Here is a 24,371-nt window from a genome sequence, read left to right on the forward strand (position 1 = left end):
AGCGATTTAGCCGAGTGAGCTGCGCAAGCTGAACATTTATCAAACATTATCCTGCAATCAACACTGTTACAATGCTAAACAATGCACCCAATTTCTCTTGCAGTGGAAATTCTATTTTGGAAAAAGGATTAAGCAGCTTAATCCATCTTGAAGAATACATTTGTTGATATGAAACACGACAAAAGCTGACCCGGATGAACCTCTTGAAATCCCTTAGCCTTACAGTATGCTTGGAACTTAATTTTCGGGTCTCAGGTAAAATCTCATGGGTGCCGTTAAGAAGGCTGCTGAGAGTGAAGTGCAGGAGGTCACATGCTCCAATTTCCCCTTGGTTCGCTTGGGGACCTGGAAAGATGCTGTAGATTACACAATAATTTTTTTCAGAGTAGATTAGAGTAAGATTTGACAATCCTCTTTGGAAAACCTTCTGGAGGGAATAATGAGTAAAGCTTGTTCCTTGGAATTAGACTGCCCTGTGTGCTGAGAAATTCCAAGAATTGGAAACAGGCGTTAGATTGCAGAATAATATACTTAAGTGGATGAGATTTTAGTAAATTTGCAATATGATTGATTCTTCAAACTGATGTTTGTTTTCTTCCCCAGGGAAAGATCGACTAAGCTTTTTGGAAGGGCCAAATTTTCCAACAATTCGGCCTTGCACCACAGCTTTGCTACAAACTGGAGTCAGCGTTGTCATTGGAATTCCAGAGGACAACATTTCAGAACAGTCTATCCCCAAGCTAACTCATAAGCAACCATTATGAGAGATCCAGAAGAGTTTTATAGTATTATATTAATCACTTGGACCACTTCAAAGGGAAATACAACATTGGCACAAAATGAACATCATTGTGAATTTCATTTTTCCATTGATTTCTGCAACAGTTCTCGTACAGATTTATTGAAGGACATGGAATGGCATACAATTTGATGCCACATAGCATGAAAGAAGCTAAGTAATCAAATTCAAAGAGGACACAATGATGGTTTAAAGGCATTTGACCAATTATCTTGCATGAGAACTTTCAATGGCGCCAGAAACAACCAACTATGGATTACTTATTTCCATCAAAAAGACAACATATAACATCAGCTACGTGCACTGGCATATTTTACACACTTACTTCTTGGAGCTGGACTGTACACCCTCGGCAGCACATGAATAGTTTCCAATATCATCTCCAAAACGGACTGCAATGGAGGTGTCGCAGTCATCAACTGTTAAGATCGCCACCTTCTGCTCTGAGGGACCTTGTGCAACTCCTAATGATCCAATTTTTGGCTAAAAGAAGAATGCACATAAACAAGATAATCAAATAAAGGCTGGACATTGGGTTGCAAAAGAATAGGTGCTGTATTGATTCCCTAGATGGTCACCATTCATAAAACATTACTTCATATATACAAATTAAACATTAGGTTACAGTTCCATTCTATCGAGAGAAGTGGTAAATCAATTACAATTAAGCAACAACAATTTTTCATGTTAAGAGGTGGTGTTGTTAAGAAACACTAATGCATAAAACAATCACAATTGAATAGCTCAAAACATTAACAGGAACATTACCTCATTGCCCACCATGATTTATACAGCACAGTACATTAAAGAGTTCAAATTAATGTTTACTATTACCTATTTGTTTTGAATGTTACCTTGTTTCTCTCAAACTATCATTTTCCCCTCCATTTTCTCTACTCTTTTTTTTTTTTTAAAAGCTGCTCACTTCTTCCAATTTTCCTCACATTGTACAAACATGTAAATGTAAACCTCTCAAGCTAAGTTTTATCTGTGGGAACCAGGCAGCTCACAGGACATCTAACCCTTTATTCTCTATTCCTATTTTTGTGTCTGTATTTTAACGCAAGCATCTTTCATCCGTGTTTTTTTTTCCCATGCTCTGCTCTTTGTCTATCTTCTACGCAAAATGGGAAAGCAAAACAGAGCTCCTTCCCCACCAGAGACATGTTTTTGGATATGCGAAAATTAAATTATTGAATAGATTGTCTAATCATCTGCAAATTCTTGTACAAAGCTATAAGTTGATTTCAGAACTGGAGAAAGATGAACTGATTGCAGCCAGTTGGGACTGTCATTGCCTGAAAACATTAGCCTGCTAGAACTGCTGCAACCTACTTGTTAATAAACCTCCCACATCAGGAAATGGAAACATTGCTCTCGGGTGCAATCATTAGCCCAGCTCATGACTTGAATTGCTGGTGAGGGATCTGTGTTGGTATAATGTTATATTGGCACAGCTTTCAAACTATCTCCACATTTCCCTTGACAAATCCCCTAACAAAGTCTGCGCACAAGCTGTGAGTGTGGGTATCAAAATCTGGAATGTTGAGAATACTGTATTACTGAATAGTCTCGAGGACTGCTCAGGTTAATTTTCTTCCATCTTTAAATGTGCAGAATTAGCTACTAACTCTGCCGAGAAAGGGGTGAACTGGGGTGTAGTGATTTTCAAACCTTAAACCAGAAAGTTTAATAACAGAGAAAGTTTGAGACATAAGCCTTGATAAATCACTGGTTAGGACTCAGCTGGAGTACTGTATCCAGTTCTGGGTACCACATATTAGGAAGGATAGCAAGGTATTTGTGAGAAAATGCACATGAGATTTACTAAAATGGTACCAGGGTTGAGAAGTTTCAATTACGTGGGAAGCAAGGGAAACTGGGATTGATCTGCTTACAGCAGAAAAGGTTACGGGAAGATTTAAAGCGGCGTTCAAAATCACAAAGGATTTTGATAGGGTAATTAAACAGAAATTGCTCCTACTGGCTGAACTTTCAGCGACTGGAGGCTGTTTATTTAAGGTAACTTGCAGAACAGCCAGCGATGAGATAAGGAGATTTGTCTTAATGGAGCACGTTTTCATGATGTTGAATGTCTGGTCTGAAAAGGTAGTAGAAACAGATTCAAAAGTAACTTTCAACAGGAAATTGGATGAATATTTGAAGGGACGAACTCTGCAGGACGTGAGTGGAACTAATTGGATAGCTCTTTCAACTGGGTCAAATGACCTGCGCTGTAAAATGTTATGATTTAATAAAAATGAACATGTTGATTAATATGACGGGTAGACAGATTAATATTTGGAACACAAGTTTACACCTGAAATACTGACATCTTTTTCATTCATTCTGCCTCGACTACTGTGCACTTCTGACACTTTCTGTTTTTATTTCTATCTATCGGCCCAAATGTTTTTGATTTTAAAAAATTGTATAATAATGGTTCTGGCCTTGACAATACTCTAGGGAACAATTTATTATATTAATAATCACCCGGATATTTAATGTAGATGCTCAATTATTCTGTTCAGCAATGGCTCTATCACACAATTATGTTGGTGGGGATACTTTCAAAGAAATACATGTCCAATCTGAAAAAAATTGATATCCATAACAGCACAGTGTAAAATAAAACAGGATTCAAATCTGATTTGAATTTGTGTGGTTTGATTCACAATGGGACTAGCTGAGCTACTTTTGCAGAGAGTCGGCACAGACAAAACAGGCTGAATAGGCTCCTCTTGTGCTGTAACAATTCCACAATTCTATGATCCATTTGCAAGAGTGAAATCGGATTGTACAACATACTGTGCACCCTGCCCTCAACACAACAGGTATAAAACACTTGATTTCCAAGCTTTTAAAATGAAGCCGTGTAAATTAAAAAAGCCGCACTAGCTTGTTCCAGTAGCTGAAAGAGATCTTATTTGAAAAAAAGAGCAGGGATTTTTTTTTTTTTTTAAGTGCCCTGGCCACCTATGACAATAAAAATCTGCAATAGTAAGGTGGTAGAAGATGCAATTCAAGCACGTTAAGTTTGGCAATTCCAGCTCTCCCCTCCCCATGAAGAAATGCCACATTTTCACAAGGTATTCCAGACAAAGGTAAAAGTCTGACTGTAACAAGTGTGGAGAACTGGGAGCATTATATATTTCCTACGTTTGCTGTCACTCAGTTGGTAGCACACTAGCCATGGAATCACAAGGTTCTGGGTTCATGTCCCAATCCAGGGCCTGAGTACAATAATCAAGACTGTCACTCCAGTGCAATACTGAGATAGGACTGCACGGTCATAGGTGTCATCTTTCAGATACAGTGGCACCGTGGGTTAGCCCTGCTGCCTCATGGCACCAAGGTCCCAGGTTCGATCCCGGCTCTGGGTCACTGTCACTGTGTGGAGTTTGCACATTCTCCCCGTGTTTGCGTGGGTTTCATCCCCACAACCCAAATGTGCAGGTTAGAGGGATTGGCCATGCTAAATTGCCCCTTAATTGGAAAAAATGAATTGGGTACTCTAAATTTAGACAAAATAATCTTTCAGATATGGATTTAAAGCAAGTCCCCATCTGCCTGCTTGGGTGGGTGGAAAAAAATCTCACGGTGCTATTTTGAAGAAGAGCAGAATTATCCCCAGTGGGCTCTTCAATATTCATCCCAATCCATCCCAATATTCATCACAAGAATTATCTGGTCATTAACACACTGCTCTTAATGGGAGCTTGCTGAGTGCATAATGGCTGTCACATTGCCTACATTACAACACTGCATGAAGTACTTTATTGGCTGTAGAGCCCTTGGTGACACCCAGTTGTCAGGAAAAATGTGATATAAATATAGATATATATCCATATTTGATCTTCGGGTGCAGATCGTCACTAAATTTAGTTGAATGAAGGAATAGAGTGGCATATTTTTACATTTGCTGACAACAAGTAAGGTAGCACGGAACAGATGGGAATTGAAATGGAAATTGACATGAGTGGAACGGTGTTGGATGGAGTTCAATGTGGGAACGACGTGGAGTCATTACAACATGGTAGGAGGCCATTGAACCCCATTGAGTTCATACAGGCTCTCCGTCAAGTAATCCAGTCACGACAATTTCCGCTCTATACTTGTCGTTGTGTAAGTTTATTCCCTTTTAAGTGTGAGGTCATTCACTGCGGACCTCAGAATCACAGCATTTTCTAAGCTATAAGAAACTATGGATGACCAGGGACATTTAGGGGTTCAAACACAGAAATTACAAAAAGTTAGTGAGCAGGTAGAATAATAACATTTAAAGTAAATGGAATGTTGGCTTTTAATTCAACAAGACTGGAATATAAAAAAGTGAAAGTTGAATCACAGTTATGCAGAGCTGATGAGATCCCATCCGACATATTGGGCGGCATTCTCCCCTACCCGGTGTGACGGAGGGTCCCGGAGTAGGGGAGTGGCGCCAACCACTCAGGGGTCGCGCCTCCCCAAAGGTGGGGAATTCTCCCCACCTTTGGGGGCCAGCCCCGCGCCGGAGCGGTTGCCACCAGAAGACCGGCGCAAAAAACTGGCGTCCCCGGCAGCGGGGCTGGCCGAAAGGCTTTCGCCGGTCCGCGCATGCGCCGGCAGTGACGTCAGTGGCAGCTGGCCGCTGACGTCACTGCCGGCGCATGCGCGATGTGGGGTTCTCTTCCGCTTCCGCCATGGCGGAGGCCGTGGCGGCTGCGGAAGAAACTAGTGCAGCCAGAGCACTGGCCCAGAGTCTGAGCCGGGGGCCCCGATCGCGGGCCAGGCCGCCGTGGGGGCACCCCCCGGGGTTCGATCGCCCCCCAGGACCCCGGGGGCCTGCTCGCGCCGCTGATCCCGCCGTTCCAGAGATGGTTTAAACCTCGGCGGCGGAAGAGGCCTCCCAGCGGCGGGACTTCGGCCCATCCGGGCCGGAGAATCGCCGCAGGGGCCTCTCCGATCGGAGTGGCGAGATTCCGCCGCCGCCACTTCCCGGGTGGCGGAGAATCTCTGCCACGGCGGGGGTGGGATTTTCGGCGCCCCCAGGCGATTCTCCGACCTTGCTGGGGGTCGGAGAATTTCGCCCATTGTTTGCAATTTTAGGCACTCAACCTCAGAAAGGTCTCTTGGCCTTGGAGGCGATGATGTGCATAACTATAACAAGACTAAAACGGTTGGATTATGAGGACAGCTTGAATAGACAAGCATTGTGTTCACTTGAATATCGAAGATTATGGGGTGATTCAATCGAGTTGAAGCTGATTAAGGGATTTGATTTGGTTGATAGAGATAAACTATTTCCTCTGGTTGGGGGACGTACAGAACTCAAGAGTACACAACCTTAAAGTCAGAGTGAGGTCGTTCGGAGGTGATGTCTTCATACAAAGAACAGAATTTTACACTCCCCCAAAGGTAGGTTGAAGCGGGAAAGTATAAAATTGGATGGACAGAATTCACTGGGCACCCTTCGGCCCAAACCCAGTCGCAATTTCACGCTTCGGCAGGCCCGGTCACAGCTGGGAACCCCACCCATTCACCTGCCAGGCCCTCGAGTGACCACTTAAGGGCCTTATCCCACCCAGCCTCAATTTTTAGGCTGGTGGAACCGGGTTGGGTGGGACCCGCCCATGGGACCCACCATTTCAAACGTCTTGGGACATGGTCGCAGGCAGAGCGTTGCAATACTGTTTTTGGCCGCTGCAGCACTGTGTCTATCAGATTGGCCAACAGTTCTCACGGATGAGACTGCCTTACAAGGGAGGAAGGAAGTCCTGCCCATTGCCAATCAATGCTCAAGTGACAGTCGGCGGTTGCACGTTAGATGCCCCCTCTCAGGAAGGTGGATATCGATCACTCGCTGTCCTTAGGTTTCAACACAAAGGGTAGTGGAAATCTGTAATTCTCCCCCTCAAGAAACTATTGTGCCTAGGGCAACGGAAATTTTAAAATAGATTTACAGATTTTTGATAACAAGGATATTAAGGATTACAGAACCAAGGTAGATGGATTTATGGTAGCGATCAACCTTGATCTGGCTGAATGGCAAACAAGCTTTCATGGCTGAATAATCTGCTCCTGTGACTATGAAATTAGATCATAGCTTATGTATACTTTAATGCCATCATCTTTATTAATTCCAATCTCTCGGCATCTCTGCTTAACAAAATCTATCTCAAGGTTAAAAATTTCAGTTGGCCACCCAGCCTCCCACTGTGTGGAAAAGTGCTTCCAGATTTCACCCCCAAATGGCAGAGGTCTAATTCCAAGAAAATGCCTCCTTATCCTCCAGTCTCCCACCGGAGCAAATAGGTTTTCTGTACCCACCCTTTTAAATCCCATTATTATTTTGTAGCTCTCGATTCGATCATCCCTTAACTTTCTAAACTCAAAAGAATAAAACCAACATTTTTGTAACCAGTCTTCATAAGTTAACTTTTTGAGCCTTGGTATAATTCTTATGAATTTGTGCCAAATTCTTTGCAAGGCTAATACCTCTTACCTGTGCTTAATAACTAAAGCAGGAGACAGTAAACCAGACGTTATCCAACCAAATTCTATGCAATTGATGCATTGCATCCTCGTTTTTAAGTTCCAAATCCATTCAGGCCCGACAGTCCATCAGCTTTTTTGATTACATTTTGTACTAATGAACTAACTTTTAGTAATTTGGACATAGGAACATGTAAAACTCATGCTCTTCCACCATGAGGAAAATCCCCAATTTGTGCTTTAGGGGAGCATCATGGTTGACATCACTTTTCACATTAAACAGTATCTGCAACTCAAATATGCCCCTTTTTAACTTACTGCCTTCTTTTACACAATGTGCTGTGCCTCCTAATTTAGTGTCATCTCCAAATCTGAAAATGTATTCAAGGCATTACTGACAGCAAGCCATTACATCATTAATTTTTATGAATGAGACCCTGAGCTGGATTCTCTGCACCCCGACGCCGAAATCGCATTCGGTGACGGGGCGGAGAATCTGTTTTCGCGCACGAAATCGGGACCGGCGCCGGTTTTGTTATTCCCGCCCCCCCCCACCCACCAAAAATCGGCGTACTCTTGGAGTATGCCGTGCTGAGTATCCACCGCCTCAGGCCATTCTCCATCCCCGACCAGCCAAACCCCCGACGACGTGGTTCAAATATGGTCCTGCCGTTCAGGAACTTCGCGAGGCGGCTGCGGACTCAGTCTGGGGCCGCCACAATCGGGGGGGGGGGGAGGGGGGGGGGCGATTGCAGGGCAGGGGGGGGGTTTCACTTGAATTTGAGGGCTATGCGCACGGGCGGTCCGGGATGGGCGTGTGGCCAATGCGGGGTACTATTTCAGCAGTCCAGGTCTGCGGGCAGAGTCCGCCATGGAGCACGGCGCAGCCACTGGAGGCCGCCGCCGTAAGCATGCGTGGCCTCTGACCCGGAAGTGCGGGCTGCCGTATTGGCATCTACAGCTGCGAGCTCTACGACAGCTGGCTGCTACCCCCTGCAAGACAGTGAATCTGTGGCCTTTTGACGCCAGTTTTCCTGGCGTAAAAGACCACAGTTTTCTCAACAGCGTGGGACATAGTCCCAAAAACTGAGAATCCAGCCCCCTGTGTTCTGTATTGATCACAAAGTGGTGCTGAATCATTGAGCACTAATGATAGCTTGACAGAGCAGATGCTAAGGCCTGGATTTTCACTCCCAAGTCGAATAGCACGAGACAGGAAATTTCCTGGCTTGCCACATCCATCTTGAAAATAACGCTCCGAAATTAGGATCTTTGTTTTGGGGGGAAAGGGTGCAGAATAGAGTCAGGTGCAGAATAGAGTCAGGCCGTCATCCAAGACACAAATTGGAGGGGACCACGGGTGTTGCTGAATGCCGAGGCAGGCTGGTTAAAAAGGCCTGCCTCAGGTTGCTGGGACTGTATCCCAGTTATTTTCTTAAATATTAGGATCTCTAGTGCTCATCTTCTCCCCATGCCCCTACATGGCCACTCCCCAAAGACTCCAACACCCGCAAGATAAAATCAAATCATTAAGATCAGGGTAATTAATAAACAAAGCGTAAATACCAAAATATAGTTACTCCTGTGATTTTGATTATGAAATTTCTTACATCGGAAAGGGGTTTCTCAAATTAGCAAGTTAACTGCAACTGTAAACTGAGAAAACAAGTGATTTCTTCTAACAGTCATTTCAGTGACAATAAGCGATTTCCATTTCATTTTCATTCAAGTAAGCTGCCTATTTATACGACACAGCACCGCATGTTTCACAAATTATGTTTCACAAATTGTTAGCTCAAATCAACTCATTAAAAACAAGGCCAGAGCTTACCGCAGCAGTGTGTGCGTATGTCTATGCATGTGTGGTTATTACTAAGGCTGCATTATAGTTTATAAAATCAAACCTGGCCATAATTGATCTATTCTACTGAGCTGCAAAACTAACAATACTGGAGGCAGGGATTGAGAATGACAGTGATAAGAGATCTGAAAAATATTAACCCACTAAATAGATTTGTTGCAGCTGGCCTCAGGATTGTCTGGATTTCCCGCGAGATTATAAAATCTCTCAACTTTGTTTCCATTTGTCCTCGTCTTCTAGGCCACAAACAAACTACAGCTATAAAGAAAAAGAGCAATTTGCCGGTAACTAATCGCAATGCCATTTTGGGCCAGCTGTAAGAAGGTACACGTGGTTATGCTGCACATGCCCTGTTTCCTGATTTTGCTCTTTTTTTTGTGCAAGGGCATGGTTGCCTTCTCAATACCTTCACTGAGCAACGAGGCTGAAACCTGTGATTCCTTGGAACAGGAAGAACTGAATCATCCAACAGCAGAATTCAGGTCACAAGGACCCCCACCCTTCCAGTTCATACGGAGGGTGGGGGTCCTTGTTCAGTCACTGCCAAAAGAAAGGGGGGATGGAATTTAAAATAGTGGGTCTCCCATTTAAGATGGAGAGAAGAAATATTTTCTCCCAGAGAGGCATGAGTCTTTAGAACTAAAGAGAAAATGCTGGAAAATTTCAGCTGGTCTGGCAGCAGCTGTAGGGAGATAAAATAGCTAACGCTTCGAGTCCAGATGACCCCTTGGCAAAGCTATTATATGAGTCTTTGGAACTCTCTTCCCCACAGTGGTGGAGGCAGGGTAAATGAATATTTTTAAGGTAGAGGTAGCTAAGTCTCTTAACTAACAAGCGAGCCAAAGGTTATCCAGGGTAGGTGGAATGTGAAGTTCAGGCCACAATCAGATCAGCCATGAGATTATTGAATGGTGGTATAGGCTCAAGGGGCCGAATGGCCTACTCCTGCTCCTAATTCATAAGTAACTGAGTTGCCACCATTTATATTTATAGAATTGCTGCTTATATCCTGGAGGTAATCCAAAAATAGAATATTTTAACATGCAGGAGTTAAAAAGGAGAATGTTTAATGAACAATTTAAACAGGTAATGAACATTACTTCTAATTGTCACCCTCAATGATAATTCTACATCTTCACATGATTTTTTCCTTCATTTTCCTGTTGCATTTATTTCTCCAGATTATGCAAATTAGTAGGATGCAATAACAGATTGACAAGAATTCCAATCTTAGCCACACTACCTAGAACAGGTTGCTGTCAAGCACTTCTTAAAGGAAGGCAGGGAAGGAATTCTAGGCAATGGCTCAGCCCAAGCTGGTTTTATAAATCTCTTAACACAGGTTTGCACACAAACCTCCACCACTGTCCAGCCAACAGATAGCTGCTGAAAATTGTGGATACTATCTCAAAATTCAAAAAGAACCCACAGTAATACAGAATTCTTTAGCTTACTACCTTGTTGTAATATTGGACCTGTAGGGTGTGCCACTGTCCATCGCTGACACCTCCAGGAATATGAGGCGTTACCACCGTCATTGACTCCCCTGCAAAAAGAATATCCCAATAAATCGGAATCGAAGGATTTTTTTTTCAATTGAATAGTTTCAATCTTTCACTGCTACATTTATTTTAATGTGGGGCAATAGTCATTTTAAAAATGTCAGGAACGTGTGGGGAATATTGTCACCTCCTATTTTCCCATCCTCCAAAACAGCCTTGGGGCTGAAGGGATCAAGGGATATGGGGAGGGGGGGTTAGACGGGATCAGGGTACTAAATTTGATCATCAGCCATGCTCATAATCAATGGCGGAGCAGCCTCAAAGGGCCAAATGACCTATTCCTGCTTCTATTTTCTATGTATGTTTCTAAACAAAAATAACATTTTGAACCTGTTTGGACTATTCACCCAAGATCAGAAACTAGTCCAACTTCCCACAGCGCAGCAGAAAAAACTAATTTGCGTGCAAAAATGTGTATCACATCACTGTAACTTGATTACATCAACTGTGCCTATTAAAACAGCACAGAAAGAACTCTCTGAATGTGCATATAATGTTGAGCTAGTAAGATATCACAAACATCTGGTGTAGTTTGACAAAAGGTTGGCGATATTTATCAAGCTGGACATTAAAATTAAGATTCTATTTGTATTTAAATATTGTGCTTGGATCAAGAGCTCTATATAATGGGAAGTGGATAGGTCCATCAGAATTTAGCATAATGGGGGAGTGAACTGGTTCACTGGAATTGTCCAAACTGGGTATTGATGTGCCCCATTCGAATGCTATACAACTGGTTGCGTTAATTTGACATCTTTCTAATGGAGAGAAAAGGAAGCATTGCATTATTGAAAGTACATTCATAGATCAGGTATGTGCTTGGGGCAAATGACTGTGCCACAGTATCATTTTATGATTTACAAATTCAAAAAGATAGCTCCTAAGAATTGTAATAGTAGTTTAACCGGGCAGCCTACATAATGGATATGGAATTTTATGAGATCCAACTAAATAAGAATCTATTTCCAATGCCAGTGCCAATGCAACTCAATTGAATCTTTAATACATAAATATGTTTTGCACAAACCTGTTGAATACTTTAACTGCACCTGTCCTTCAATGATTTCCACTGCAATAAAATCATGTTTTTCATTAAATCGGCCATTGTAGAACAGGAGACCATTATTTTCTTGTGTAGCGAACCTGAAAGCAGACATTAGACTCCATAAGGAAGTGTATTTCTATATCTGGAACATTCTTTCACAGCATCTTGGGCAGGGAACATGGACTGTGGTCCATCACTAAAATTGTGCCAAGAGCTCTCCCTGAACTGTAATACTTACTGACAGACAATCACAACATTGAACTAATGGTCTCATTCTGACAGGTCCAGAGGCTTCACATCCAGGCAGTTTATCACTGACCTATAAAGCAAAGTGAATTCAAGATCTTTCAGCTAAGCACAGATGATAGCGAGTGACTGAAACAGACAAACTGATTAAGACTGCATGAATAAAGCTTAATTCATGGTCCATAATCATGGGAGTTATTTTAGTGTGAAGCCCAGCCCAGTGTATCCTGCACTCCACAGAGCTCCAGGGTGACCCTTCGAAACACAAGAATCACTAGTCTCGTCTTTAGAGATGGAAGTTCAAATACCTGCGGCAAGTCTCTTCTCTGGCTGGGAGGTTCGAGCTGGTGTACAGTTCATACTCCAATAAAGAAGTTCCTCTTTGTGGTTATAGAATTTATCAAATTTAAAAGACTCCAATCTCTGGCAAGAAGTACAAAAGCTCAATTATCAACAATTGCATTTCTTGGCAAGGATACAAAAGATTCTCTATCTATTGTGTTAAAACTCTTGTTCCAACCTTGGATTGAGGAAGATCCCTCTGATAAAAGTAATGGACATTCTCCTCAGAGGATTATTTACAACGAGTCACCACCAGGAGTTGCATATGTGGCATTTTCCTCATGAAGTTTAAAAAGGGCAAAGAGAGTGACAAGAGATTCAATTTATAAAGGATGCAGAGTGCGAGCCCATCTGATGACTGACCAAATTCTGATAAAGATCAAAAGTTTGACGTCACACGGAAACAAGCAAGTGATTTGGTGGTGAATATTTTTCTCATTTATATTTCAAAACTCAGGTAATTTATTATAATTGTACGGCTTTGTACTGTTTATATGTTTTACGGTTCGTTGTCACTAATCAGGTGTACTAAATATTGGTCGGGTTTATCATAATTGCTAATGTCTATTAATAGTTGTCAATTTTATTGGTATTGGTAAAGCTTTAAAGTCTGAAAGAGCAATGGTGATGAGATTTTATGGTTAGATAGTTCATACTGTTACAATGGTACACCAGCGGTAGGCATTTAGGCTGTTAGGATAAAGTGCAGATAAACCAAACTACTTCGTCCTGAATGTGTCGACCTCCTTCAGTTTGATAAGCGGTATCCTTCCAGGCATGTGGAAAGTATTCCATCACACTCATTGTGTGCCTTGTAGATGGTAGAAAAGCTTTGGGACTATTGCGGAAAATTCAATTTAGACATGGCACAACTAACTGTTTAACAATTGTTACTCAGGAAGGAGAGTCCTGCTGATGATTTTTGCCCATCATCAAGAACCAGTAATCTTCCCAGTGAGTGACTTGAATGTGCGTCAAGAAGAGTACATGAACTAACAAAGTTTCATGTTTTATTGCTCCAATTGCCAGATCGTTTCAATCTGTTTTTAAAAAAAATCTACCACATCATGCTGTGAAAGCTGGATCATAGTCACCACATTCGAGAAATTAGCTGTCATGGAATAGAGCTATTTTCCAAATATAATATCCAAATTTGCAGAGGAAAGCATGAAAACTTCCAGACAAAAAAATAATTGGCAAATCTTTACAGGTAGGCAGATAGAAGACTTAACTGACCACTTTCTTTTTAATCTTAATTTTCTTTTCCTGACCTCAAGTAACAAAGAGTGAGCTGCTTCAAAGCAGTGAGAACAACCTAAACAGAGTACAAGTGAGGGACAGCCAAGGCTGACTAGGACCTTCTCTCCCGCCAAACCTTGTGGGGAGGTAGTGGGAGCCAGATATCGTAGAATATCATTCCTCCTCCTTTTTGGTCATATTCAGTTGGAAAAAACATGGCATATGACTGATGCAAGGGCTTCAAGAATACAGCCTTCCCTCACGGTGGTTTCCTTTGCACACAGAAATCTGCTTACAGCAGTCCTTTGCTTTCACCTGCCAGATTGCATCAAGCAAGATTTCGCTGTAATTGTAACACATAATTAGAATGTGCACTTTTGCAACCAAAGCATGGCAAAGTGAACAATAATACAATGCCTCTCTTTATCTACGCTATTTGAGCTGTCAATTAAATTGACAATATGTATCTAGAAGTCTGAAGCAAACAGAAAATATGTTTTAAGCATTTATTTTCTTACCAAAAAGAAAATTATAGAGTACAAAGCAAACCTCATTATGGTTTTCATATTACAAGATTTGCTTTATAAATTACTTTTTTTTTAAAATTAGTTTAACTGGGTACTAATTTTACACATAAATGGTTTACATTGGTCTTTGAGTGTTTCAAAAGCTAATGACAATATCTATTGTTTTACCAGGAGCTATTCTGTAATCATATTGTGTGCATGTTTTCCTGCTTTCATTTACAGTTTTTAAATTTGTCAAAACACAGACTTCCTTTTATCATCACCATAAATGTAAACAGGATTTGAAGAATGGTTCTTTCATACAATATAAAATAAAAACAGAAAATGCTGGAATTACTTGGCAGGTCAGGCCACATCTGCGGAGAGAAACAGAGTTAACATTTCAGATTGATAACCCTTCATCAATTCTGAGCATTTTCTGTTTTCATTTCAGATGTCCACCGACTGTAGTATTTTTCTTTAGTATTGCATTTCATAGGTTGAAGTAGATTGCTGGCAGCCAAATCTGTCGCAAACCACATTTAGAGTAAAATAGATTTAGGGCCAAACAGGAGAAGAGTCATTCGGCGCATCAAAGCCATGCCCAGCTTTCTCTGGAGCAAATTCCTTTGCCTCACTCCCACAGCCATGAAGGTGGATTTCCCTCGCCTGCTTTCTCAACTTTCTTTTGAAATCATTGATCGGTTCTTCTTCCATCAGGACAGAGGGGGATAAAGAAGGTGCACAGCCCCCTCTCCCACATTTGGAAAGGCTCGTAAAATTCAACACTTTTTTCATAGAATATTTCATAGACTTTACAGTGGAGAAGGAGGCCATTCGGCCCATCGAGTCTGCACCGGCTCTTGGAAAGAGCACCCTACCCAAGCCCATACCTCCACCCTATCCCCATAACCCAGTAACCCCACCTAACACTAAGGGCAATTTGGACCCCGAGGGCAATTTAGCATGGCCAATTCACCTAACCTGCACATCTTTGGACTGTGGGAGGAAACCAGAGCACCTGGAGGAAACCCAAATTTGATAATTTGCAAACGCAGGCACATTTTGCCAACAAGGCAAAATAGTAATGCACCTATGGCTAATTGAGTAATTTGGTGAAGGAGTTATTGTGGCACAGCCATTCAGCCCATCAAATTGATGCTGGCTCTCTGTGGAGCAGTCCAGTTTTTACAATTCTCTTGCTCCATCCCAGTAACCATACAATTTATTTTAAAAACATCGGTCAATTCCACTTCCATCACCCTCATAGACAGCCAGTTCCAGGTCATTACCATTTGCTATGTAAAAAAAGTTGTTCTTCACATCCCCCCATATCTCTTGTCCAAACCTTAAATCTGTCTCTCTCCAGTCTTTGTACCATCAGTTAATGGGGACAGCCTTTCTTTGTCTACCTTACCTAAACCGCTCTTAATCTTGTACACCTCTATCAGATATCCCTTCAACTTCCTTTTCTCCCAGAACTCCACCTTATGCTGTGATTGTTGTACCAAAGATAATTCATGACTGCCCACCCCCTGCCCCAACAAGAGTGTGGAAAATAAAACCCAAAAATCTGGGAAATACACAGGTCAGGCAGCATCTGTAGAGGAGGAAAAAGTTTGTGCTTTTAATGAGCAAGAGTAGTGAAGGCAATGCTACTTTGTGTTGCCCATTTACAGAATATTAAGCCATATCACTTGAGATATCGCTCTATTCAACATTTCCAAGGTTTATATTAGGATCTATTTACATGTCCAGGGAAATGCACTAATCATAAATCTGATATACATAGGTTGCGCTTTCATCAGGGTTTTTATAATTTTCACAGGGGATTTTCACAGTAACTTCATTGCAGTGTTAATGTAAGCCTACTTGTGACACTAATAGAGATTATTATTATTTGCACAGCTTTAGTGGGGAAAAAATTGCTTGGTTTCCGTTGGTGTAATTTGTACAGTACATTGATAGCAAATTATCAAACTGAAATGACATTCATTTATATCCAAATTTATTTTCCCCTTTCTCATTTACTCTTTTTCAATGAGTATGTAGTAAATGTTAGCATTATATAAATCATTGTGATCATTTAACCAAAAATGAAGCAGCAATTCAAGATCTAAAACCTGTCGAACAAACAGAAAGATGTCTGGACAATGAAATACAACCAGGCAGCATCGCATTTGCATTTGAGAATCATTCATTCATTTTACAACAGCATTTTGGATTTTGCTTCAGCATTGAAGGTGTTTGTTCAAGGGTACCTAGCATGACAAAAGTTGTTTAGTTGACATTATCAGCAATAAAGTGGCGCAGGAAGCCATTCAAAGCATGGAGATGTGTCTTTCAATGCTGGCATAAAACATTAGCTGCATATCAAGGGTTTAGCCCATTACTTGCTAAACCTAGATTGTTTTGGAAATCTCAGACTTGTCTAGTTACATATCAATATAATATCTATGATGCAAGTGCTACCAGCCATGAGGGTCCAAATCGTGAGATATTCAGTGCGTGCTGCAACTGTCCGTAGCTACTGTAACGCTATCTATCACAAATTATTTTTAAAAAGCCACAGATGATATCAATAAAATTGCCAAATACCAGAGAACAGTAATGAATGTTGAAACAGTAAACAGTTACATTAAATGTGACAGCAGTTGGCAGTACCATTCACTATCTCTGCTTGAGGAAGCCCAGCACATTATTGCCCAATTCATTTACTTTGGGTCAACAGTGATAACATTAGGGAAATTCAGGAAGAACATGAATATGCTGACTGGCAAAGCAGGAAAAATAGGTTGCCTATTCAAAAACATTCAGACATGAAACAGCTCCTCATTGCCAGTAAAACATAACTTTAGCCATCGTTCAATGAATTTGAAAAAGGCCAGGACCAATGGATGAGAAGTGTTCAGAACTTCAATGGGACTTGTAGCAATAGTGGATTAGAAATAATGTTTCAGCAAAAGAGAATTACCAATATTTAATGATTAAATGGAATGTGTGACTTGACTAAAGATAACAACTTGTACGGATATAATGCCCTTCACATAATAAGTGTCCCTCAAGGCACTTCAGTGAAGAAACAGGCGTTGAGCAATAAAGGACTCTGGAGATGCAGCAGAAGGCATGTTAATGAAATAGCTTTTAAGGAGGCTGTTCAAGGCACAGTAAAGTGTAACAAGATAATTGAATTTAGAGAGTTCCAGAGAGGAGAGCAAGGGGGCAAAAAATAACCTGTGAAACATGGAAGGGAGCCGGCACGTGGGTCCAGTTTCAAATGAAATGAGCTGTAGAAGGTAAAATGGGTTAAGGTCATGGAGGCATTATAAATGAACATGAGGAGTTTGAATTCAATACAGCGGAGGCTGTTGAGAACAAGGTGATAGTGCAAGACACAAGCAGCAGGCAAAGGTTGGATCTCAGCTAATCTCAACTAATCTTTATCCTCACCTCACAAAGATTTATCAATCTCGGTCTGGAAAGCCTCAATTGGCACAGCAACCATGCCCTTTTAGGGGAAGAAGGTTCCATAATGTCACCACCTTTTAGGTGAAAGAATGTCCTAACTTGGATATTAAGATGGGCCCACACATTCTGGATTCCTCCTCCTGAGGAAATAGTTTCCCTTTATCTATCCTATTGAATCGTTCTTTAATTCTAAACACTTCAACTAGATCACCCCTCAATCTTAACTCATGGGAACAGATGCTATATTTATAGAAACTGCCCTCAAATTGAACCCTTTTTTTAACCCCTGGCATTACCCTGGTGAAACTGCATTGTACCCACTTCCAAGATCAATGTATTCTTCCTGAAGCGCAGGACACAGAACATTATCTTGATGGGATCTGACTCAGGGCTTTAGACTACTAAAGAATAACTCCTTCCCTGTCTATTCTAGCCCATTTCAATAAAGACCAACATTACATAGAACATAGAACAGTACAGCACAGAACAGGCCCTTCGACCCTCGATGTTGTGCCGAGCAATGATCACCCTACTCAAACCCACGTATCCACCCTATACCCGTAACCCAACAACCCCATCCCCCTTAACCTTACTTTTTAGGACACTACGGGCAATTTAGCACGGCCAATCTACCTAACCCGCACATCTTTGGACTGTGGGAGGAAACTGGAGCACCCGGAGGAAACCCACGCACACACGGGGAGGACGTGCAGACTCCGCACAGACAGTGACCCAGCCGGACACTGAACCTGGGACCCTGGAGCTGTGAAGCATTTATGCTAACCACCATGCTACCGTGCTGCTGAGTTGGGTAAAGAAGATTTTCTTTGGCAGTCAGAACTCTGACAATCTGAGTTCAATCAGAATGGGAAGGTGTCGTTAGCCTTTTTGATCACCTTTTGTAACTGTGATATGTGCAACTGGATATCCAACTCCCTTTGCTTTTCCATAATTTCTGGTTTCGGACAAGTAAGAAGATACCCTTCTTTGGATTGGATTGGATTGGATTTGTTTATTGTCACGTGTACCGAGGTACAGTGAAAAGTATTTTTCTGCAAGCAGCTCAACAGATCATTCAGTACATGGGAAGAAAAGGGAATTGAACAGAATTCAAGAAAATACATGAGAATACATAATAGGGCAACATAAGATATACACTTCTCTGACTTTCTCAGTTCCAAAGTGGATGAGCTCACATGCCCTGACATTAAGCTTTATTTGCCACAGATTTCCCCCTATTCACTTAATCCAGGTCTCTCATAACTTCTTACGACCATCTGTGCAATTAACTGCCTCCTAACTCAGTGTTATCTGCAAGCGTGGATATACAACACTCTTTGTTCAAGCCATTGATATTTCTGGTGAAAAGTTGATACCTGGTATGGATCCCTGAAGACATGACTTATTTTCCATTTCAGTCACCTTATGATGTCGCCGAGTGAAATTGCCAATTAGTGCAAGTTAGGAACGGTTTTGCAATTTGGGATCCATGGCAATCCGATTGACATTGCATTTGGCAGAGCAGCAGCCCGCCATCAAGTTAAGCTCGAGTTCCAGAGGTAAAAATCGAACTTCTCCTACTTTGTTTTATTCATTCATAGGATGTGGGCATCACTGGCTGGGCCAGCATTGGTTGCCCACCCCTAATTACCCTTGAACTAAATGACCTGCTAAGCCACTTCAGACGTCATTGATGCAGTTGTAGACACATGTAGATGGCAGATTTTCTCCCCTAAAAGGACACTCGTGAACCAGATGGGTTTTGTGGTCTTAATTAGGTTTTTTAATTGCAGATGTTTATGGAATTTAAATTTCACCATCTGCCATGGTGGGATTCGAGCCAGAGTTCTCAGAGGATTACTAGTCCAGTGACAATACCACTACACGATTGTCTCCCTTTCTACTTCAACTATCAATCTTCTGCTGTTCTTGTCATTTATTTTTCAGCCATTAACTCCTACAGTCTTCCAAACCATTTCTGAAGAAAGATGTTGAGTTAAGGGATGGAAGTTATCTGCTCCCATCTAGTTTCAAAATGCCACTCTGGCAACATGGTGCTACACTGGCCCTACTCGGTAATACTTTTCCTGCTGTGAATAATCATTTCAGCCTCCTTCCTGCGAATTTGACTCTGAGGAATTCAGTATATTAAGAAACTACAGGCATAAATCTATCATCAGATCAATCTTTTTTGCACAGTATATTAACACCAAAAATGTGTTGCTGGTCTGGGTCAATTTGTAAAAGATTTCATTTATTTTATTCCAGTAAACAGCTAGCTTCTGCATAGCAGTAATGACATTTTGCATCCTTTGGGACAAAATGTCACATTCGATACACATTGCAATAACAAGACTTATTCTCTGTATTATGCTCTCCAACTTATCACACCAGCCAAAAAGGGAAAAATGTAATTCTCCCTCTCCATAAAATTTGAAACACTTAAACATTAAGTTAGATTACAACAAAGGGATGGAGAGGGAGCAAAGTTATAATTTATAAATATTAAAGGCAGTCTGTTTCTTTCTTCTCTGTAGATCAGTTAACTTAGCATTGCCGGCAGAATTCAGATGTGACCTTCTATTTATTTGATTTTGTAAACCCATTCCCATTTTATTTCTTTGTGCTAAATGCTGATAAAATATTTGAATGGCACCTAATAAGACCTCCCTCAACCTTTGCATAATAAAGCAGCAGGCAAATATAATGGCATAAAAACAAACAGTGTGCTTTATTTAATTTCATTTAAATGTACGTTTACTGAATTACTATTCCCAAACACCGTTAAACCTATCTGGTGCTCAATTCTCAACCCAATTTCTAGGTGAGCTGAAGAGCCAGATGCAGGACAAAAAGAACTGAGTGCTGGGAAATGAGTTTGTTTTGACTGTTGGGTGGCAAAGCAATGCAGCAGTTTTTCCAGTTTATCTATATTAGTGATGCCCTAATAGTCCTGCAAGAATAATAATCCACTTTCAATTCATTTATGAAAATTAATCTATTTTTGTTCTGCAGTTTCCAATAGAATATTAATAATTCTCACAAACAACTGCAAATTAAAGGCTATCGCGCACTTTCATCTGTTGCAGCACAGAAGATACTTTTACTGACCATACAGAATAGTAATGTCGACTTTTTGCCCCATCTCCTGAGAGATCTTTTTACCGGTGAATTCATTTACGGACACATTTTCTCAAACTGCAAAATCAACCCATGCATCTCAAGCACAAGATCCATTCACATGTACTCTTTCTTTCCTCTATGAGGCTTGTATGAATTTGTCTGCACCAATTCCATAAAATGTTCCATGGTTCCTCAACCCCTGTCTACTAGAGTTAGCAGCTCCAGCCCACTCCTACCCCCAAATCTGACTGCCCGTGCTTCAGTCAGTAAACCCCACCCTCTGCTCCAATCAGCAATCCCAGCTCCTTCAATTATTTCTTTATCAAAATGTGTCCACTCCTGACAGTCCCTTAGTTAAAGCCCAATCCCCACCTACTCCTGCCATCAGACCAAAGTAAATAACAAGGCCCATCATCCAATGACTACATATCCATTCCTACAATATTTGTATTCAAGACTGACTCATGGCATCAAAGGCTCGAACAGAGTATGGAATAATTGGTGTAACTTTGCGAGTTTTCCCCTTTTCTCTGTCTGTGCATCTGGCACCAGCAAATGTAGAGACAACCCAATCGTCCTGATAATAAATGTGTGACCCCTATATGGTCAAGCACTTCAATTAAAGCCTACATACAGATGGTTATTTTGAACTTGACTGCTAATTGTATAGCAAAGGCCTGTCAGGATCTCACAATACACATGCTCAGAGCAGCACCATACTGCGGTTTTCAAATGATTCCCCTGAGAAATTCCACCCTCACCTTCCATATGAATTGGCCCCATGGAGTGTCTTGAGAACCAACCGTGTCTGCTAAGGCTTACAAATTACACTGGAATGACTTATAAATGGAACTTTCCCCAAACCACCTCAAGCATTTTAGATTACTTGGCTATGTTGAAATGAAATTCGATCTCTCACCGGAAAAGCATGAAGAAGCGTATAATACTCACGACAGGGATATTGTCATGTGAAATCTTTGTCTCAGGCCATGAAACATCACAAACGACTTTGGTGGGAAGGAACGGGCTGTCACTTCACAGTATGGCATCTCGTATCCTCCTGAGGGACAATTACACTTGAATCCACCTGCTGGGAGGTTTGTGCAGGTTCCACCATTTCTACACACACCAGGAGAGCAGTGCCCAGACTGACTGTCAACTTCGCAGTGATCACCTGACCAGGGTTAAAATGCAAAGGTCAATGAAAACATGTCATACATATGATTTCTTCCACTAAACCAGAGCCAGTTTCCTGCTCTTAAAGAGGGTGGAAATTGGAACATTACTGTGCATAGTGATCAGTTTTTCTTGCTTAAAATAAAAGCCAGGAAAAAGCACCAATTAAAGGTGACAGTTTGAGAATGAATGTGTGAAGATTGTTACAGAAGTGGAACGTATTGCAAAATTCTCGGCGATACGAAAAGGAACATTGCTGAGACCAATAAAACAAATCTTCAAATAAGGCTGAGGGAACAAACCATACTGATATCCAAAAGCTGTTTTGGTCCACAAAGGCAGGTCTAACAGGTCTTTAAAGAGAGGGTCTGGCCATCAAATCTTTTCTAAGCATCAATGTTACATGGAAACATGATTAAATTAACATCTATTTCTGTTAATTTCTTGTTATTTCTTTAAAGATTAATAGAAGCATTATTGAACTTTGCAGCATGATGCCGTCATTTACCTATTATGTTTGTGCCAACTTTTTGAAAGAGTTATGGCATTAGAACTGCTATCCTGCTCTTTCCCCCTTAAAACTCTTAATCAATACAGTAGTGTAGCCACCTGGGTTGGCCACTTCCTCACACAAAATGGAAGAACGCAAAGATTACAGGGCAAAATGGACATTGGCAAAGAAACAGGCAGTCTGCAGAATCCCCTGTATTCTAGCTGCCACAGAAACCCGACAGAATTGTAACTAACGAGCTGCGCATATTAATGAAGCGATTTACGGTGATTCCCAGGCACAATGGACACAACAGTTAAACATTCTATGGAAGGTCAGACATTCCGGCGCCAGTAGAGTCTAAGACAAAGGACACCAATAAGGTGGAAGGAACCGCCCGGTGATCGAGGAACGGCCCCGATATTGGGGAAATTCAAATCAATCGATTGGGAAGAGACCCAATCGATTGCAGGTTTATAGAGGGTCCGCCCTGAAGGATGCGAAGCCCCTGGGACCTATAAAAGTCAGATCCCAGGACTGATTCGTTCTCTTAGCCAGCCCTCCCAGCAGAACATCTTAGCAGCTCTCGAAGAACCTTGAGAAGGAGAGGCCTGGTCAGCAGCCGCCATCAAGTAAGTGTCATACAACGCACACTACGAGAGTAGACACTCCTGACCCCTTTAGTCCACACCGACTGGAAGCCTGCGGATCCAGGACAAAGCAAGAGGCCATTGTTCCCTGATCCGGCAGTTCCCTTATTCCAGATAAGTATTGGCCTGTTAGTGGTAGGAATAGCCTAGTCTTGTAGTTTTATATGCATAAGTAGTAGATAACTGTATTATAATAAACGTGTCTTGTTTGAACTTACTAACTGGTGTATTGAGTTATTGGTCTGAACTTGAATCTTGTGGCGGTATCTTAACGATACCTGGCGTCTCTAGAGCTAAGGAATAAAACAGAGCCAAATTGAGTGTAAAGCACACTCACTCAGAACGAGCAACAGTAGTTACTGATGCCATTCTCTGGTGTACTGAGCCCCATTTTCACTACCGAGGCAGAAACATTGAGTTGGGAAATTTCCCAATTCGGCAGATCATCCTCAGTAGGAACGGTGTACTGTCAGATCTAATTTTCACTCAGAGGGTAAGGATGGTTTGCAGGGTGGGGTTGCAGCCGACCACCCCTGGAAGCAGATTGAAGGTGGGCACAGGGACAGCTGAAGTTCCGCCTTGGTTCTCTGAAACGTTGTACCAATTGTTTACTTACAACTTAAACCCTCTCATGCCACCCACTTTCCATAGCCACACCCACACCCACAGCTCCAGGGTCCCAGGTTCGATTCCCGGCTGGGTCACTGTCTGTGTGGAGTCTGCACGTCCTCCCCGTGTGTGCGTGGGTTTCCTCCGGGTGCTCCGGTTTCCTCCCACAGTCCAAAGATGTGCGGGTTAGGTGGATTGGCCATGCTAAATTGCCCGTAGTATAAGGTTAATGGGGGGATTGTTGGGTTACGGGTATACGGGTTACGTGGGTTTAAGTACGGTGATGATTGCTCGGCACAACATCGAGGGCCGAAGGGCCTGTTCTGTGCTGTACTGTTCTTTGTTCTATACCATCTCTGCACCAACTCATGTTCCCATCAACGCCCAAGGCCCCTCACACTCTCCATTCCAACTCGGTACTTCCATGCCCATTCACTCAGTAGATACTTTGTGCAGAACCAATGGATTCTAGAATCAATTAAACTTTATTACTGTCACAAGTAGGCTTACATTAACACGGCAATGAAGTTACTGTGAAAATCCCCCAGTCGCCACACTCAGGCGCCTGTTCGGGTACACTGAGGGAGAATGCAAATGTCCAATTCACCTAATAAGCATGTCTTTCGGGATTTGTGGGAGGAAACTGGAGCATCCGGAGGAAACCCACGTACACACGGGGAGAACGTGCAGACTTTGCACAGACAGTGACCCAAGCCAGGAATCGAACCCGGGTCCCTGCCACTGTGAAGCAAAAGTGCCCCAATAGCACTTATGGAACTGC

The 24,371-nt window shown here is 42.0% G+C and overlaps 1 protein-coding gene across 8 annotated transcripts in view; it reads right to left on the reverse strand.

The window, feature by feature from the left end:
• Positions 1-24,371, reverse strand: part of celsr3 (cadherin, EGF LAG seven-pass G-type receptor 3) — a 295,892-nt gene that overhangs the window by 186,089 nt on the left and 85,432 nt on the right. For all 8 annotated transcript variants that reach the window (XR_005462394.1, XR_005462395.1, XR_005462397.1 and 5 more), the window contains exons 3-6: positions 21,617-21,839; positions 11,724-11,839; positions 10,592-10,680; positions 1,125-1,282 (exon numbers count right to left, since the gene is read on the reverse strand). Coding sequence is in view for 4 of the 8 variants with exons in the window: in XM_038812389.1 (XP_038668317.1) it covers positions 1,125-1,282; positions 10,592-10,680; positions 11,724-11,839; positions 21,617-21,839 (586 nt within the window). In the remaining 4 variants the exon portion in view is untranslated. The remainder of the gene's footprint in view (positions 1-1,124; positions 1,283-10,591; positions 10,681-11,723; positions 11,840-21,616; positions 21,840-24,371) is intronic.

Source organism: Scyliorhinus canicula, chromosome 11 (genome assembly GCF_902713615.1).
Source record: "Scyliorhinus canicula chromosome 11, sScyCan1.1, whole genome shotgun sequence".
Taxonomy (NCBI): Eukaryota; Metazoa; Chordata; class Chondrichthyes; order Carcharhiniformes; family Scyliorhinidae; genus Scyliorhinus; species Scyliorhinus canicula.